This window comes from Fukomys damarensis, unplaced genomic scaffold (genome assembly GCF_012274545.1).
Source record: "Fukomys damarensis isolate Sample0158 unplaced genomic scaffold, DMR_v1.0_HiC HiC_scaffold_4, whole genome shotgun sequence".
NCBI classification, from domain to species: domain Eukaryota; kingdom Metazoa; phylum Chordata; class Mammalia; order Rodentia; family Bathyergidae; genus Fukomys; species Fukomys damarensis.
This window is the reverse complement of record NW_022900916.1, coordinates 34,156,705-34,176,882: the sequence shown is the minus strand read 5'-3', so window position 1 is coordinate 34,176,882 and position 20,178 is coordinate 34,156,705. Positions and strand designations below refer to the sequence as shown.

The 20,178-nt window shown below is 33.7% G+C and overlaps 1 protein-coding gene across 2 annotated transcripts in view; it reads left to right on the top strand.

Moving 5' to 3' along the window:
* Positions 1-20,178, top strand: part of Exoc4 (exocyst complex component 4) — a 741,153-nt gene that overhangs the window by 194,824 nt on the left and 526,151 nt on the right. For both annotated transcript variants that reach the window (XM_010611733.3, XM_033757669.1), the window contains exon 8: positions 18,341-18,486. In XM_010611733.3, the coding sequence (XP_010610035.1) occupies positions 18,341-18,486 (146 nt within the window). The remainder of the gene's footprint in view (positions 1-18,340; positions 18,487-20,178) is intronic.

The window sequence follows — 20,178 nt, the reverse complement described above, 5'->3', positions numbered from 1 at the left end:
AAAAAAAAAAAAAAAAAATCATCCAGTCTCAGGAATAAGCTCTAACTTTTAGTTATGTTTATTCATCTCTTAAACATCAATTTTGTATCCTAATAAATTTTAATATATAATGTAGGTATAGTCATAGAACCTAGATGAGCTAAAAATTAATACAAATCTAATGATTTAGGTTGTTCAATGTGTATTTCAAAGTTGTGAAAAGATATTTAAGTTCCTGGGCAGAAAAATAAAGGTTACTGTGTTGTTCTATATAGCTCATTTAGAGAGAAAAAATGCACTTCTGTTTTGTATTTCCACTTGAATATTTTTGCACACGTTTAAATTAGTTGAGCCACTCAGTAAATGGTAGAAAGAATATCATTGGTATTGTCTTAAATGTATAGTTAATATATTATTTTGACTTTTGGTCAACATGTATGGTTCCTAGGGCAAGGGCAGAACAGAAAAGGCACAGCTTTGGAAAACATGTCTGGCGTCACTTTGCCCTTGGATTACAGTGGCCTAACTACTCTCAGTCTAGTTGGATTACTAATATTGGGTCTGGGGAAATACACTGATCCTTTATATCATGGCTTCCTTATCCTTTAAATTCTAATTTCTACTCATCCTTGGCAGTGTAGAACATATCTTAAAAGCATTTTTCCTCATAGTGAGTAGAATTGTGTCATCCCAAAAGTTAATGTTCACATCCTCACCTTTAATACTTATATATGTGGCATCACTTGGAAATAGGGTCAGATGTAATCAGTTTAAGATGATATTGGATTACAGTGGGTCATACTGGATTGAGGTGAACCCTGATCTAATGACTACTGCCCTTATAAGGAGATGGAAATTTGGTCACAGAGATAAAAGACACATGAGAAGAATGCCATGTGACAATGGTGACAGAATTAGAATAATAACTACTTTTAGAAGCCATATTCAAAATGCTAAGGATTGCTGGCAACCACCAAAAGCTAGGGAGAGTCAAGGAAGGACCCTTCCCTAGAGCCTTCAGAGAGAACATTGCCCTGCCAACACCTTGACTTGGATTTCCAGCTTGAAAAGCTATAAGAGAATAAGTTTGTTTTAAGCCACTAGGTGTGGTGATTTGTTACCACAGTCCTACAAATCTAATTTACCCTCTAAGATACTGGTTTTGAACTCTTTGTTTTCTGAATTCTCTCAGAGTATCATTTCTGAACTCTCTTAAATGTGAGAATAAATTTATCATGCATTAAAAAAACCTGTAGACATTGTTCTGTAATTTTCTATTGTTCATTGCTGTAAAAAGTATGCAGTTGTTCTGGTTTTTGTTCTTTTTACAAGTTATTTTCTTTTTTCTTGGTGCAGGGAGTTGTATTACAAATAAATTTTGTCTAGATAGGTTATTTGCCCCCCACCCTGCCGTATACTAACCTGGTTTGCTTCCTTCATGATGGCATTTTTCCTTGAAAGCAAGAAAATATAATTCAGTGTGTGTATATGTATGCATGTGCAAATATCTTATTTAAAAAATGGTGTTTCTGTGCATGTTGGGCTGAATCCCTTAAATCTTCCTGTTTATCATTTGTTTCTAGCTTTTCCAATCCTTATAGTTGCTTTCCTATTTACATTTGAAAGCACTTCTTGAATTTGTTTTTTTGTTTTATTTTGTTTTGTTTTTTTGGGGTACCATTTATAGTATAGAATATCAGTTAATACTAACCTAGTATTTTTACTGTGGCTTTCTTACAGTTCTTCTTAACTTTTCCTTGTTCCTTTTAGTCATACCCTGTGGCTTTTTTCACCTTTCAGACTATTTTTCCATGAAAGGTTTTGTTTAGTGTGGTAAGAAGCATGTGTTTTTCTATGCTACTAAGAATGCCAGGATTTACTGAAAATTTTTTGCTTCTGGTTTCTTTAAATTTATGTTTTCCTTCCTTTTCTATTTCGTTCTTGTTTACTTATTCTTACATGATAGGAAATCTACCTAGACCTATTGTTTGCTGACTGTGGGAATGGGGATTGTCTATTAGCCTATTCTTGAAATATTTTGGTGTTAAATTATTTCCAAAGCCTGATAAATCTATTTCACATGTACACTTCCCAGCTTTCATATACTGAAAATCTACTTTCTTGAGATGAAATCCTCAAATTGCTTCATTACTTGTCTTCAGTGATACAGAGAGAATAAGAAAATCTTCTAAAAATTATTTCCCATGATATTTATTTTATCAATTATATTTTATAAAAGATAATGCTGTTTGTCAGAGGTCCATTGTCATTCCTCTGCTATTTACTAATAAATTGTTTAATTTGAAGTGCTATTTCTAAGCAGTATTCTGGTGAGGTGGTGGGCAGGGCAGGTAATTTTCCTTTCACTACAATGCAGTACTGAATGGTTGCATAGTTTTGTTTGCTTTGGAGAGTACAGCCAAGTGTGAGGGGGAAAGGAGCTCTGTACATATTTCCAATAAGCAAGTCACTCTTTCTATGGTGGTGTAGCATAATTAAGCCTTTAAGTTTAGGTGTGACTCTGTTCCATGAACCTTCTAGTGAGTGTGGTTTCCTCAGAGATTCTGTTAGCAGTTTTCTGTGGGTCTAGATTTCTAGCATTGTGAGTTGTTTGTCTTTTCCATTCATAGATATTTTAACGGAAACTTGGGAGAAATTGTGTGAGGTACTACTTGACAAATACCATCTTGACATTTTAAGTCATCTTAATTCTACATGCAGATTGCCTTTTGACGTGTACTTTTAGGCATTATCTTTTAAAGTTATCTTCTTTAGCTCTAAGTGGGTCTTTAAATTTAAATGTATATGGTTAACAGACTAATGCAAATGTTTGTTAATTTAGGTAATTACTAAGATTTTATTAATGTAAGAGAAAATTTTCTTGTATTATTGAATGATTTTTTCCTTTCATTCATTTGATATTTTAAAATTTTCAGTCTTTTTTCCATATAGTTTCCTCTTCTTCATCCTCAGACATAATTTAAACACTTTGAACCAGATAAAGAGTTACAAGGTTTCATTTAGAGCTGGTAACTGACCATAACTGACCTTCTCTCCTAGGAAGATGATGAATTGGATCTCCAATTCTCATGTTTCTGTAATAATGTCTCTGACATGGTGCTGCTTTTCAGTGTGTTGGTAGGGTAGACCTGCCCAGTTCAAAGCTAATTGATGGATGGAAAGAGGTCAGAAATTTTGAATTGAAAAGACAACTGCGTGTCAGTATAATTACAGATAGCTGGTGCACTTTTTAAAGAAAAGAATTTAATTGTAGTGAAAAATAACATAAAATTTTTCTTCTGAAGCATTTAGAGAACTGAACTGCAGTTCAGTAATGTTAACTATGTACTTATTACTGTTACCTTTTTGTTGTTGCATTTAACTTTTAAAGCTTTTTGTCCTATTCATTGATGCAGAACTGAGGCTTAGATAATTAGTCTGATGCATTGTGATTTGTTGAGCAATCCATGTTTCTGTGAAAGAACTGTAGAAAGTAACTGAAGATAAAACAATGAATAAAAGCAGAGAGATTAGAAATAGACCTTATAGTAGCAGTATTAACAAATATCTTATTTCTTTGATTTTAAGTCACTAAAAAGTAGTATGATGAGGAAAAAAGAAAACTACCATCAGTGGATGTATCAACTATAAGATAACTGTCTTTTTGATTTGTTAAAATGTGAGAAAACCTGTACCTTAGAATGTAAGCAATATAGAGAAGTGTCCTGTGTGGGTCATGAGAAGGGGTAAATGGGTTTGAGGAGAGGTCTGGCAACCTTTGTTATCTTTCCCTATAAAATTTATTTTTGACTAGGTTGTTTTGATTCTTCACCATTATGGCTTCTTGACAGCAACTGACAGTCTAACACATGTACCCTGTGGAAACATTCTTAGTAATAATGACAGAATAGCCAACAAAATGTTACATGTGTGAACCACTGACCTTTGTGTTTACTGTGAACAAATGAGCAGTATATAGACATTTGAAATATAAATCTTCTTAAAATTCTGTCATGTGAGGTTAATTCCATTTTGTGGTCCATTTGTATTTTTTTTGCATGTGAAAATTACCTTACAATGGTATCACCAGATGTTCATTGATCGCCTTTCCATTATGTAAAGACTGCCTATGTCCACCCTCTGTCAGTCTGCAAGTTTGTCATGAAATACATACACAGAAAGGATTGTTACCTTTTCTGGATGGAGAATGAACCATAAATATGAATGAGACTTTATTTTATTATTTTCTTTGAACGAGACTTTAAAAGAGCCTAACATAAATCACAGAAAATTTGTAGGAGACTGTGAGAATATAAAAATCACTGTGAATTATAAATACTATAGCAAGGCTATAGAAATCATCTTATATAGAAGCAGAAATATATTTCTTCTTTCTCCGTAAAGCTCAGTGATTTTAATATTATTGGCTGCCCAGATTCTATGTGGAATAGTGAATTATAGAGAGATCCGTAGTAAAAAATTTCTGGAGATTATGGATATTGTGGAACAATGATGCTTACATCTGAGTGAAAATTGCATTTGCTTTGTATTAATATTAAGGTATTAAAACAGACACTTATTATACTTTCTCTTTATATTTGTGCTTGGATGATAATATATACATAATCTATTATATATATTATCTATCTATCTATCTATCAATCATCTACAGAATGTGTATATGTGTGTGTTACTGTGATATACTGAGTATTGAACCTAGGCCTTTTCACTGAGCTACATTTCCAGACCTTTTCATATTTTATTTTCAGACAGGGACTTGTTAAATTGTTAAGTTGCTCAAGCTGGGCTAGAACTTGCTGTTTTCTTCAGGTTCTGTATTGAAAATTTCAAATGTTCCATTTTACTTAAAATCAAAAATTTACATTCCTAAAATTAAGGATTAGCTTTTGGACTACTTATATGGCATCCAGAGAATTTTTTTTAATGGTTCATTTTTTTCCTGTTGTATCTAATAATATTTTTCTAGGAAAACTAGTAAACAGACCTGAACAACCTTTTAAACATAAATTAAAGTAAAAATATCACTTCTTGGATAATTACTTCTGTTTTAGGAAGCAGTATATTCTTTGCTGAAGAAAGCTTTCTTTATAATATTCTTATACAATTAAAGAGTTATACATTATATATTAAATGCATATCTTTATTTTGAAAGCAGGATGATTTTCTTTCCATATAAAAATACTTTATTTTATTTTATTTTCATCTTTTCATTAAATAAAGTGTTTGTAGATGGGGAGGGGAGGAGGGGGTGAAGGGAGGGCAGGGGTAAGGGGAAAAAATGAGAATCAAGGCTTGTCATGTAGAGGTACAAGATCCCAACAATGAATGTAACTGTACTGTAGCCCTAAAATGTACCAATAAACTCAATTAAAGCTGAAAAAAAAAGTACTTTATTGATGACATTGGTTTGAGCAACTTCTATAGTTAATAGAAGATAATAAAGTGTAGAGCAGTGATGGTGAACTTCTTGGAGCTTTCAGTGATAACAAATAGCCCACTGCAGCACAGGACTTGTTCTTAGATTCTTTTTGGTTGAGATCAGTGTAGTATTTTAACAGCACTGGCAATTCAAGATAGAAGGTTAAATTCTAAATTCTGTGATTCATGCTTCTTTTAAATGTCAGCCTTACAGGAAACTAGAGACAGGCTACCATTAAATTTTTCATTATATTACCCTTATTTACAAATAATGATTAGAAACATTCTAAACAATGTTTCCAGTAAGTTGGGAAATATTTTCCTTAATTTATTTCTAACAGGAAATTTCTTCCATACTTAAATAACCTTATTGTAAATTTAAAAAAATTGTTTTTCTCTAACACTATCTTCATTTTTAATTTCTTTGGAGGAGTTATTTTTTTAATTTGTTGTTTTTGGTCAGGCTAAACATTGTGAAACTAAAGTTCCTTTCCTGCTAAGAATAGAACATATTTCTCTCTTTTTTTTTTTAAATTAAAATGTTTTAGTTTTTTTAAGTTCAATTTCTACAGCTACAAAGGTTGATATGAGTGACTAGGACTTGGACCACATAGCAGAGAATGTTTCCTGGGTGATCCCAATCATACCAGAAGCCAGGCAACGTCCAACATTTCTGGTCTTTGTACTTTCTTCACTTCCACCCTTGTCCAGGTCATCATCTTTTTCATGGACCACCATTATGTGGCCAATAATGGAATTTTGTCTGCAAAGTGAGATCAGAGATCTTCAGTGGATACACTGACCACACCATCTTTACCTGCAGTCACACTGCCCAGGTCTCCAACGTGTCTCTCTTTGTCCTTTGGCCCACCATGTTTTTTGGATAGAGAATTAAAGTGAGGACCTGCACACTACAGCCTTGTGTGTTATTGCCTGACTGATGGACATGGGATCCGTGCCAGCCTTCATTCAATCGTGCAGTGTGTCCCTTTCCCTGCTGCTCAAATGGATGGTGCCCTACACCAGGCTGTCGCCCTTCACCGTGCACATGGCCTTGATCACCATGACTATCGGAGTGTGTGCACTGGTCCAGGGCTGAGGACTGCACAGTCGGCCATTGACGCTGCAGGAGATGCCGATCCCAAGAATAGAACATATTTCTAAGATGGAAATATGTAATTATTATTTTCTCATCAACTTTCAAGTCATATGACAAACTCAAGAATACCACCATGCAGATTCCTATGAGTGATTTTCAGTTAAAAGTATGGAGGACAAGAAAAAATAATGTTATTTTTACTGTAATGATTTCTAGGCTTCTTTGAAGCTGTTCTAGAATAGATTCAGAAATGAGCTGATTTCAATGGACAAAGCTGAGCTTGTGGTAGTTATATAACTGCTGACAGCAACTTAAAATTGCACTTATAATTGGGAGTCCATATTATGTTTTCACATTACTGTTATTGTGACTTAAAAATTAAGTGATCTACTAGTGGTTCTAGTGATATTTTAGACAAGTAACAATTTTATGCAACAAAAGCAGTGCAGCTCTTACCTTGTCTATCATATGGCAAACCATAAACTTATGTTGTTTATTAATTTGAGAATTATTATTTTTAAAAAACTAGATTGTCTTATATTTTTAATGAGAAGATTGTCAATTTATTGTCTGGTAACAATTGGTCTCTCTCTCTTTCTGTGTGTGTGTGTGTGTGTGTGTGTGTGTGTGTGCCTACCTATGTGGTACTGGGAAATAAGCCTAGCACCTCTTAACTACATAGCAGAGGCTTTACCTCTGAGCTACATCCCCAGCCCTAATTTGAGAATGACTGATTATAATGGATTTTACCCCCAAGAATATAAATTAAAAGAAATATTATATGAGAAATCTGTTTTCTTCCCCCTTGGGCTAAACTGGAAAGTCTGTGGGTCAAAGTGTTGTTTAAAGATAGTACATTTTTATCAATTGAAAGTAAAATGCAAAGGAAATTAAAGCTGCTCCTTCCCAGGAATCACTACTTGTTGTCTGTGATTCTAATTTCTGGTTTTAAGTTATTATAGCTGAATTTCAGAATCACTATATTTATATGAGTCATTAGATTGTAGAGAGGCCAACATGCGACTAGAAAATGTTTGGGTTATGGTTTCACATGAAAGAATAGCTGCACCAAGGCCAAGAAAATAGGCAGTGATTATTACAGCTTCACACGTGAAAGAATGTCACTGCTAGGACTGATAAACTCTGTTGCCTTTGTGGAGTACACCATTATAATTTACACTTCTGTGATCATATGGTCAAATAATGTTTAAGAGGGAGAAGAACTTCAAATGGAGCTACCCTGGCAGACTGGATAATTATAGTACCTTAGATTCTGTATATTGAATGAATGTTTGATGTATAAACAAACTTAGGAGACAAATGAATTGAGCATCAGTATTTCTTCTGGATGGTGCAGGTAAACATTTTGAACTTAATAGTAGATGTGCCTTCCCAAATTCTCAGAGCTTAAGATTGGGCTCTAGCTAAAATGGAATCAGGTATCAAAAGACAAGGACACAGTAGGTGGTTTGGGGAATGGATTCAACTCCATCTAGCACCTAGATGACCAATGAAAGTGTTGAGCCTAGTGCCCAGCTCATAGAAAGCACTGTTTAATCTCATAAGCACTGTTTAAACTAACAAAGGAAATTATAGGAAAAGGCCAGAGAACATGGAGGACTAGTTAAGAGCCATTCTAGGAGTTGCTGTTCTGGTGGTATATTTGAGTGTATACTTTTTCTGTGATGCTTATTGTATTTTTAAGGTTAACTTTTTCTGCAGGATTATTTAACCCAACAGAGAAACTAAATGTTACAGCCCCAATGAATAGAAGAATAGTAAAGAGCACTGAAAGCTCCTTATTCACCTGTGTATGTATTGTACCTAATACAGATCTTTGCATTCAACACATGGTTGCTGAATGAACAGATATGTTAGCACAAGGTTGATATTTGTGTTGGGCCATGAAAGAGGACTAAATTTCATTTAGCTGAGGGAAATGAGATGGCTTTTCAAATTAGTAGAACTCTATGACAAAAAGCACAGTTGGTGGAATGAGTTTGATTTTGTGAGACTTCCAACAGGGCAGTCTGATTATAAGCCTTGGTAGACGTTGTGGTAATGATTTATAAGAGATTGTTTCTAAAGACCTAGGAATTTTGTATTGTGTTCTTATTAAGGCCCTGTCCTGATTGTCTATCTTGTTGGATAGAGCTACTTTTGGAGAACAGGTACTAATTGAGACTAGGCTTATGGGTTTCATCTGAGTAAAAAACAATTACTGAGTTTGTATTAATTGAAAACACACATGTACACAAAGACTCAGTGGAAACTGCTTTGGGAAATACAAAGGAGAATCAACACTTTTACGGACAAATTCTGTCTTCCAGACTAATCTCTTAAGTCCTATTCCACAGCCTTACTATAATAATGTTGTTTCCCAGAGGACTCCAGTATGTAGCAAGTGTGTTAGTTTAGAACACTTGTCTTTCTACAGCAAGAGCTTATCATATTGATTGGGATTATTTTCTCAGATTGTTGGCAAAGCTTTATTGATACTTGTTGACTTGAATTAAATGTAAAATCCACAAATGCATTTCGATGGAAGAGGGAAAGGCCTCCACTCCCACCCCCTTTGGTACTAGGGATTGAACCCAGTCTTCACACTGAGCTATATCAGAGCCCCTTTTGTTTATTTTTTTATTATGAGAAGGGTTCTCTAAGTTGCTAACTTGCTCAGTCTGGGCCCAAAGTTGGAATCTTCCTGCCTCAGCCTCCCAGAGTGCTGAAATTACAGATATATAGCAACATATTCAGCTTAAACTCTTCTCCTTTTAGAGTTGGCATATACCATTGAGAGACAACCATGGACTGTGCTAAAAAGGCCTTATAATTTAGCATGTTCTGAAAATAATTGTTAAAAATTATTCCCTCTTTTGTTTTTTGTTTTTCTTCTCCCTAATTGGATATTCATTATACTGTATTTCTCATGGATTTTTAAGAAAATTCAAGCATGTTGGTTTGTTTTGTGGCCAAATTTAATTGTAATAGTACAATTACTAGAAGGAATGTTAATAGCAATAGCAATAATAGCTGTAGTTCCAACAGCATTGGTAAGAATCCATGCTTTTTTTTCTTAAAGGTGTGCTGTACTTTTTTTTTCTTGGTACCAGGGATCGAACTCAGGACCTCGGCTTGCAAGGCGGGCACAATGCCATGAGCTAAATCCCTGGCCCTGCTGTAGATACTTTGTATTGAGGAAACACTGGGTTTTTCCTCAGAATTTTAGGAAGAAGAAGAGAGAACTAGAAATATAATCAGAAACAAAAAATAGGTCTTCAAATGGGATTTTTTTCATAAATGTGTACCTGGATTAAAGAATGATTATTTATTTTTTTGGCTAGATGGTACACTGAGAATATTTTCTCATTTTGAATTCTGTAGTTATTTTGTCTAGAGCACTACACAGCTCTTCATTTCATTCATTATTGTACTCAGTGGTTGTTTTATGTAGCTCCTCTTAAACTGGAGAATCTGAGGTTGAGTGTCAGAGCTAGAATAAAGTCCTGACTCTGGGGTTTAGGATTGCCATTTATTCCATTGCAGAATACAAGCCTTCCCACATTTTGTGAAGTGCACTCCAAAGACATGATATTGCTTTCAACTGTGATGACACTATAATTGATCAAATATCTTCTTTTGAGGAAGCATAAATTCTTATTGGAGTTTGAGAAGATGTCATGTTCATTTTTCACCATGTTACTCTAGGGACACAGGTGCAGAAAATTTATGGAAGATGCACCATGAGTTTTTCCTGAGCCATATAGATACAAAACAGAATTGATTAAAAATTTGTGGCTTTACATTACTTCTCAGATGGAGAGCAATTAAGATCTTTCTGTGGAAGGCAATCCACTGTAATTCTCAGATTATTTTAGCGTAGTTAGGGATTAGGTATGGGGACACCTCAGAAATTTTTGGAGATCTGTAGATGTCAGAAAAGAATGCTAAGGCATTTATTCTCTGGCAGAGGGGATATTACACATTTTAGTCAAGTACATGATTAACTTTGACATTTGGAAATGGGACTTCACATAAAAATAAGCATGGTACTCTTCTGCATGTTTAATTAAGATGTTTAGTTCCTGTCAAGGCTGACGGTCCCCCTCCCCACCTTGAATGGCAATATATTCTCAACTTCTGAAATTTCAGAAACCTGTACTTAACCTTTCATCGTCATTCTATTTACATGGAAATCTGATTAACAACTTTTAAAGTTCATGAGCTCCTGGTAAATGCAATTAAGACCTTTTGGAGTTTGTTATTAAGAGCTGGCATTTAAAGAAGACTAGGGGCTGGCTACTATTGCTGTCTTCTCTATAGCAGGATGTCTTAAGCAATTAGCAGAGAACATGAGGTACATGAATTGTACTGTATTGCTTCTGCGTTAACATGAGTGGTATTTAAATAGCATGCTGTCTTTTTCTTTTCTGTGACTTGCTTTATGGTCTGAGCATGTTGCTGAGTGGTAGAATAGTGCCAGAGATAATTAGGTAGAGCTGTGGCAGTTTTCCTAAGTGTAAGAGTTAAGCAGAAATACTCCCTCTCCTTTGCTGTTCTCAAGTCATGTTTACAAACATTCACTCTCGTATCATGTAGAATCATATTAATCATCCTACTTCATTGAACTTATTCCATCTTTCTACTGGGTTCATGAGCCTTTTTGAGAATTAAAAATTAAAGAATAGTTCATAGAGTAATAATTCAGATATACAACTACACTTTTCCAGACAGGCATTTCAGCTCTTCAGCCATTGCCCTTGGGTCATAGGGGCAGAGGGAGAACTCTATTTGTTGGAGCAGAACATGTAATACAGTGTACAAATTGAGATATTTATGAGATATGGGAAATGGGAGGTATATTGTTCAGCTTTTCCACTGCTGAAACAAAATTCCTGACATATACAATTCAATGGAGAAAAGGTTTATTTTGGCTTGTAGTTTCAGAGGTTTCATTTCATAGATAACTGGCTCAATGCAGAAATAGTTTGGCAGGAAGAAAACTACTCAACCCTTTGGCAGTTAAGAAACAAGCTGGGTCCAGGATATACCCTCCAGGTCATGCCTCCATTGACCCACCTCCTCCAGCCACATCCCACTTCCTAACAGCACATTTAGCTATGAACTCATCAAGGGTAGCAAATCCATGATCTTCCAAAAACTCTGATTCTGAACGCATGCTACTTTTCAGAGAATGTTCTGCATTTAAACCATAACAGAGGGCAAATAACTAAAAGCCAAAAGGATATAATTGTATCATATGCTGTCAATAAGGGAACTCTTCACACCCTTCTTAATGATAGAATTTAGCTTCTGATTGCTGATGCATATAATATTTTTTTTATGTACCAGCTTGCAGGACACTGCTTATTAGTATTTACAGTGTTGGAAAGAAAAAGAAAGGATTAATAGAGATAAATCAATACGATACATTACATAACCATACTGTTAAATAATACTTGAATCTTTATATGTTTTTGTACTGTGAAAAATTTGACAGCAGAAATTGCTTTTAAATAAAATAAAATGTAGAAATAAAGTTAATTAATGAAACTAAGTGAGAATAATTAAATTTTATGCCAGAAATATCAATGAAGTAGTAGTCCATTTTTGGATCTTAAAGTTTCTATATTTACTATAAGCTTATTTATACCAGCAGTGCAGTTCATTTTGTTTTAGGAGCCCATAAGGAAAAACTCCCATCACTAGATCTTTCTAATTGTAGTCTAAATTGCAGTAAATGAAATAATCTGATACTATATTTTGAATTAACCCATAATCTATAATAATCACAGATTGTTGTAAATGTGGATTTTTTTGGACAACAAAACTAATAAAATAGGGTTTCTTTTGATTTAGACATGCTGTGGATAGTAGTGTTTTATTTTAAAAAATAATTTAATGTTTTGCTCAAGAGATATTTATCATTTCTTTCATACAAAAGAGTTTTGCTTGTGTTTGAGAAATAATTTTTCTTGTGGGTTCAAGAGTTGACATAGCTTAGAAATGAATGTTGTTAAGCACTTATAAAGGTTTTTTAATAGGGTATTTCAGTTTGATGTAAAATAATGGTGAAATAGGGCAGTATTAGATAAAGTGCCTTTTCATCTACTCAGATTGGAAAATTAAGAGATAAACATAGGGAAAATTAAACTTCCATCTATGCCAATTCCAGGTAATCATCTGTGGGTCCTGTAAGAATTTGAATGATTTTAGATTGCTCTCTCAGAGAAGGTTTTGTGGATGGAGTAAGAGCTGAAGTGGGTCTAGAAGAAGTCTAGAATCTAAGGATGTAGAAAGGTCATTCTAGTTAGGAATAATATGTAGAATTCAGAAGGAGTACCTTGCTAAATTTAACTAGATCTTGAAAGATCTAGTGATGTGAGTTTTTCTTTATAGACTCCTTAAAGGAACCATTTATTTTTTTTCTCTGCCTGGTACCTTCAAAATCCCATTATACTTCAGTCTTCACAGCAAACTCCTTAAATCCTAAGGGGAAGGCACTTAACATAGTTTATATCACTCAGTAGGTACAGAATAAATGTTAATTGAATCTGAATCTGATTTTTCTATTTCAAAAGATCTCAATATGAATGAATTATAAGCAAATATTTGTATGTGCGTTAGTATTCACATATTAGTGATAACCAACATGAAAGAACCTTTGTTTAACTGAACAACTAATTGAAAATGCTGTGTCTTAACTACTTAATTGAATAAAACTCTCTCCAGAGAATAATTTTCATCTTTTCCAAGATGCATTAACTCTTTCAGGTCATTAGGGTAGCACTTATCTCATTGGAGCAGAAATTAAATAAATAGTATTCCTGTGATGTGAGTAAATTAATGTACCTCAACAGGCCTGAAGTTTCACCATGGGTGTTGTAGTTACACTCTGAGGAGCACAACTGTGAATATGCAACATCAAAATAGCTTCCCTTTAGACCATTTTACTTTCAATTTAGGTAACCTATTAAAGAGTACCCACTTTAAGATGTGGTGTTAGATGTCACAGAGATACAAAGAGAACACTTGGCTTGAACTAAGAGTCAGCAGAGAAGGCAAATGACTATAAGATAAAATCTTTGAGAGTTCCAAACTGGAGTATAAGTTTCAGTTACAGTGAGACAGCATAGTTGACAGTTAATAAAAATGACAATTTTCTGGAGGGCAGGAATCCTGACTTTTTACAAATATTCTAATTCATATTTGTTCTTGTGTGTGTGTGTGTGCGTGTGCGTGTCTAGACAGGAACAGGTATATGCATATGTATGGGAAATGGTGAGTAGATCAATCTTAAGCAATGTTTTTAACAATTTTCTTATATATGCCATGTCTGCTGTATGTTAATATAAATTGTTAATAACTGACAGAAATCATAACAAAAGCCAGATCTCATCTTATAAAGATATTCTCACTGGTTGCCTGATCACCTCAGCTTGGGTGACAATGTACTGGTGAGGTACTGACCACCAACTAGAAATAGGGTAAGAATGAATTATCCTACCCACAACATATTATGTACTGACATCTATTACGAAAATCAAGGCAGCTAGTTTCCATGGTAAGACTCAGAAGAAGTGGCATAGAAAGACCATTGACAAAAGAACTTTCAAAAGAAGAAGAAAGAGATAACATCCACAGGATGCCAAAACTTCAAAGGTATAGCATCTCCCTCTGTTTCCTCATGCATGAGGTAGCATCTTCTTAATGTATATGGAATCTGATTAGTAACCCCTGACTAGAGCTAACGTGGTTCATTAAAATCAGTTAAATTCTACTTAGCATCATCACTTTCTTGATCTTATTCGTTATGCTCGATAGATGGAAGTGGTGGTTATGGGCAGGAAGAAATGCCCCTGCTTCCCCGCAAAAGAAATTCTGACTTGACACATAACAGTTTTTTTAGGGAATAGGACATAATCTAGTTTGATCAGGTGGTAGTAGTGCAAAAAAAGAACTAACAGGAATTAGATTTGCAGAGGTTGATTGGAACTATGTTGAAGCCACTGAAGTACTTGATCAAAGGAATGATTATACTGAGCCTCATGTGGTAATAGGTTGTGGCATACAATGACAGGATAAGGCAAGATGAGCATTTGAAAGACTGTGTTATACTCTATGTGAAAGATAATCTGTTATAAAAGGATGAATACAGGAATGAAAATATTTAGAAAAGGAAATGGTTGTGAAATGTATAATATGAAAAAAACTATAGGACTTGTAGGTAATTTGGAGAGAGTCAGAGTTAACTACAAATTTTGATCCTGGGGCTGGGGTTGTTCCCCAGTAGTATAGCCCTTGCTTAGCATACAGAAACTCCTTGGTTCAATCTCAGCACACACCCAAAAAATCCCAGGTCATCAGAAAGATGGTAATGGCTTTAACATAAGAGGAGAGATACACAGAGAGGGAGAGGAAGAGGGGGAGAAGGAGAGGGAGGGATAAAGGAGCCCTTCCTTTTCTCTCTCCATCCCTTTGAAGAAAGGTAAAGTTTGTTTCCTCAGACTGAGTTTACTGAGTATGTTTTCACGAATTCTTTAAGAAAATAGAGATGAGGAAACCCATTCCAACTCATACTATGAAGGTCAGTGTTATTCTCATAGCATGGCTAAATATATCACAGGAAACTATAGAGTGTTATCTCTCATGAATATAGATGAATTATCTTGAGCAGAATATTAGCAAATTGAATTTATAAGCATATTAACTACATTTTATGCAATGATTAATTGGGATTTTAAAAGAAATCAGTTAATGCAATACACTATAATAGAACAAAAGACCAAACTTATGGAATCATCTCAATAGGTTCAATAAAGCACTTATCCTGTGCTGATAATAAAAAAAGGAATTTTCTCAACCTGAAAGGCATCTATTGTCATAATGTATGTACTCTGAAATGATTATAGTGATGGTTAGGTTCTATGTTCATTTACTTAAAAATCAAACTGTACACTGTAGTGGGTGAATTTTATGTTACCTGAATTTTACTTTAACAAAGCCTTCTAAAAGCTGTTAAGGGATAAAATTAGATTACATATATTCAAAGATACATGTCCTTCAAAGTGCTGATAATTTTTTATCAACTTGGAGACATACACTTGCACTCTTAATGCAAGTTAACTTACAAACTGTGGAAATCTCATCAGCACTGTATCTTTTCATATGTATTTCAGGGAAAACATTAATAAGAATATTCATAGGGCCGGGGATTTATCTCAGCGGTTCGGTGGCCTGCCTTGCAAGAGCAAGGACCCAAGTTCAATCCCCGATACCAAAAAAAAGAAAAAAAAAGAATATTCATACACTTTATAAGGCTATATATTCCATACTAAATTCATTGTCCATACTTAAACTTTTCTCCTTCAATCTTAGTTGTTGTTCCTGGCATCACAGAAGTTTTAGTCCTTCAAATATGTACTATTTTAGCTCCTGTTTTTATTTCTCCTCTGCTTTCCTTTGCAGAAGGACTGGTTAAGCTCTGTTTTCTGCCTCTGTGTTGATCCTTAGGTTTATACTTCTTTGTATGAACTATTTCAGTGTAAAAACTCTTTTTTATTATTATTATCATCACCATAAATTCTATCTTGGGGGACTTTCCCTTCTTGCTCTCCTCCCTTTTTTGTACAGTATTTCCTTAATCATTTGTTTCTTGGTTCCCAGTGTTATTTCTTTCTAATTTATTATTTTATGTATTTCCAGATTAATTTGTGTATAGTATATTTATCAACATTTCATTCATCTACTCAAGACTTTTTTTTTGCCTCCCCATTTTGTATTTGCCTTTAGTATATGAGTTTAAAGGTCTTTAGAAGTTTGTCAGTATACCATCTTTCCAGGCTCATGTCATTGTTTATGTCACCTAAAATATTTGCTTATTACTGTGAGAGTCCCTTTTTGCTCATCACTATGTCTTTACTTATTTTGTTTTGTTTGCTAGAATTTTATTTTCAGAATTCCAATATTTTAATTTTGTCCTTCTATAGTGTCAAGCTCTTGAAGCCTTTATTCACTCTCCTAAATAGGCACAAGCTTGTCTTCCTATAAATTCTTGTAAGCATTTCTTCATCCTGATATTTTGTTGCTTTTTTCCTTTGTTTCATGGTCATCTATATGTGGATCTCCATTACCAGATAAGCATATTAAGGGAAGGGTGTATTTTGAATCTCCTTTTTATGTGTAGAAAAATATCTTCCATATTATGTTAAATAAGTATATATTTAATTGAGAATAAATGAAAACATTCTTTTGGAAGGTGTTAAAAATCAGATCTTTTTTGTTAACAGTTCTGTTCGAAAACAGGATAGAAAAGAAACAAAACATGAGGTCTTTGATCTAGGCTTGCTAATTAAGTGTTTGATATAAGACCAGGAACTACATGTGTGCTCTTGGAATTTTTTTTTTGTTTATTTTACTCTGAACACCAAAATAATGAACTGTTCAAAAGACTATACTAGTAGTGGTTTTAATAGTACAATTGCCATTGATAATGAGTATAATTAAGCAGGCATCCATTCTGTTTTCAAAATGACTGTTTATTTTTCTTTTTTTTTTAACTGCAGAATATTTTAGGCTATATACATGGGAAATTAGACTGCTATATTGAAAAACAGCCTTTCCTCTTTTTTGTCTGTTAATATTTCATTCTCTGACAACTTTATGGGGGAAAATCTGATATTTTTTAGTAATTGTAAATGGAGGTCTTATTTTAAATTTTAGTATATTTTTTCACTACTTCTTTTGTAATGTTTCCAGGAATCCAGGTGACACTTTGAAGGATATATTACCCCAGTTTCATCCTTCACTCCTTTCTGAAATTTCCTAAACATTTTCCATCCAGTAAGTCTGTATTTGAATGCTGTTAGTGTGTAGAGTTTCGTGTTTAAGAATAGGTTTTGGAGGCTGTTAAAGATGGTTGAAATCCTGGACTATTATTTTAATGTGAATGATTATAGAAATGAGTTGATATATTTTAATCCACATTAAATATTCTTAGGAACTGTAGTGATTTCTGTTATAGATTAATTCTTTTCTTTTGTACTTTTGTTTAGATTGTGTCTTAGAAATGTCAGATAGCTGATTCAAGCTCAGTTCCCAGCCTCTCTGGCTATAACACGAATTGTTTTATAAGTAGGGTCTATTCACAGTAGTTGATCAGAAAATCAGTTGCTTTTCTTTTCACTTCAAGATGAGAAGTAATCCTGGAAAGTTTGCAGGTTATGACCTGTGAGCTTCCTATAACCTCTTTTTCTATATCTGTCTTTAGCAGGTTTGAGAAATTGCTTACCCATTGTGCTACTACAGTGAGGGCTAAGAGCATCCTCTCTGGAATCAGTACACCAGGGATTACTTTGTAGCTCTTGAGTCCCATTTCTTTTATGTTTCAGTCTGAGAACTTCCTTGATAAAATTTTATGCTTTAAATAAGTAGTACATTTACATGCTTTAGCACCTTGCCTGCAGCATAATAAGCCCATAGTAAATATTAGGGCTTGGCTACTAAGGCTGATGTGGTTTGGAGTAGTGAGGATTACATTATGATTAAAGAAAGATATTAATTTAGCCTATTACCTGGAACACCGTAAATGTTAAATAAAAATATACCCTGTATCACCATGTGCCAATGTCTACCCCAGTTTACCCTGAATAGGTAGAAGTAGATGACTTTCTGGCTGTAGTGAATGTTTCTTCAGATCTTCAAATAGAAAAATGAATAGCCCGGTTAATATATTTCTGAATTGCAGGACTGAGGCTTTACAATTAGATGTGTAGACCTCACATACAGATGTGTAAAAAATAAACTGTTTATCTGGTTGTACAGATGCTGTTGACTGAATACTTGGATATGAAAAATACTCGTACAGCCTCAGAACCATCAGCTCCACTTAGCTATGCCAGTACTGGACGAGAGTTTGCAGCCTTTTTTGCCAAAAAGAAACCTCAAAGGCCAAAAAACTCTCTTTTCAAGTAAGTATCATTCTTCTGATAAGAAAGAGAAGTGTAAGGAAGTGTTAGACCCACATAGGATGATTTTCTGCTTTATTACAGTAATTACTTTCTCCAGCTGAAGCTGATATGAAGTAATTTATAAAAATATATATATTCAATTTTGTTTACCTTTTATGTAAATTGATGTGACTAAGAATAGCCATTTTAGAATATGATTACTGGTCTATCTAGAACTCTTAATAAAAATTTTTAAATTTGTTTCTGGGGAGTTTTATGTAATACTAAGACAAATTAAACTCCATAGGTATTTCTAGAGAATTTTATGTGAAATGAAAGGAAATGAAGTATGTCAGCTTTTTAAAAAGCCCCAAGTACTAAGAAATAACCTTTGTAATGAAGTTATACAGATCTCCCTAGCTTATTACTGCTAGTATTTTCATGATGTTTAATTAGAGAATAATTTGAAAGTTTTTCAAAAATTACTCTCCTAGTTAACTCCACCAGGCCATATGTTCAAACTGTGTCTCTCGGTAACACTTAATAATTAATATTATTAATGCTAATGTTGATATTGTTAATTACTACCATTGATTAAGTGGTTCCTCTGTATGAAGCACTATACTAGGTAAGTTTTTCAAAATAATGTTAATTAAACATAATTTGGGTAATAACATTTCAGCAGCAACAGTAGAAGCTAACATTCATTGACTTCTTACTAAGTGCTAAGACTTTTGCCATTTTTGTGAATTATCTCTTTTGCTCATTACAGCATTATAGGCAAGTAGTCTACTTTTAATCAGATTGTTCATATAAAATTTGAGACACAAGAGGCTAAGTAAATTATATAAGTTCACATAACTAACAAATGGTAAAAGGATTTAAATTCTGGAAATCTAACTTCAGGCTTGTGTATAATTTTTTTTTCCTTTTTTTAAATTGAGTTTATTGGTACATTCTAGGCATACAGTACAGTTACATTCATCATTTGTGTATACTTTTGAAGGATTAATAGATATTTATAAAGTTCTATTTATAAACATAAGTAGCATCCTAAGTTTTAAAAATTCTTTTTTAGTAGCTAAAGCTCCAGTAACTTCTATTGTTTCACCTTTCAGATTTTTATTTTTAGTTGGGATTAATAGTACTCATAATAATTAAGGAAAGATTCAAAATTAGTTTATGTTGTTGTTTAATGGATATGAGATTTAGTATGTTCCTGTCTGCAGTGAAGTCCATTCTGCTTATTGAATACAATCCTTCTTATCCACTTTGGGTAGATGTAGTGTCAGGTAAAATGCTTTAGAATGCAAGTACCAGAAACTTCCTGATAGAAATATGGGACAGTTGTTATCTGACAAAATTAGGATGAATGTGAAGATTAGTAACATAAAGAAGTTAGCACTCATCTCTCTGTCTTACCACCTCCAACAAATCAGTCATCCTTTGAATTGGATTCACAAGATGTTTGCATCATTTCAATTTGAAAAGGATAAGGAAGTAGGATGTGATACTGTTAATTTTTAAAAATTTATTTTATAGATTTAATTATTTTAAAGCAGTTATAGGTTTAAAGCACAGGAAGAAGTACAGAATTCCCTTATATTTTGCCCCATCTATTTCTCTATTAACATTTTACATTAATGATATATTTGTTAAAATTGATGAACCAAAATTGCTATAACTTTTTTTTTTTTTTTTTTTTTTTTTTTT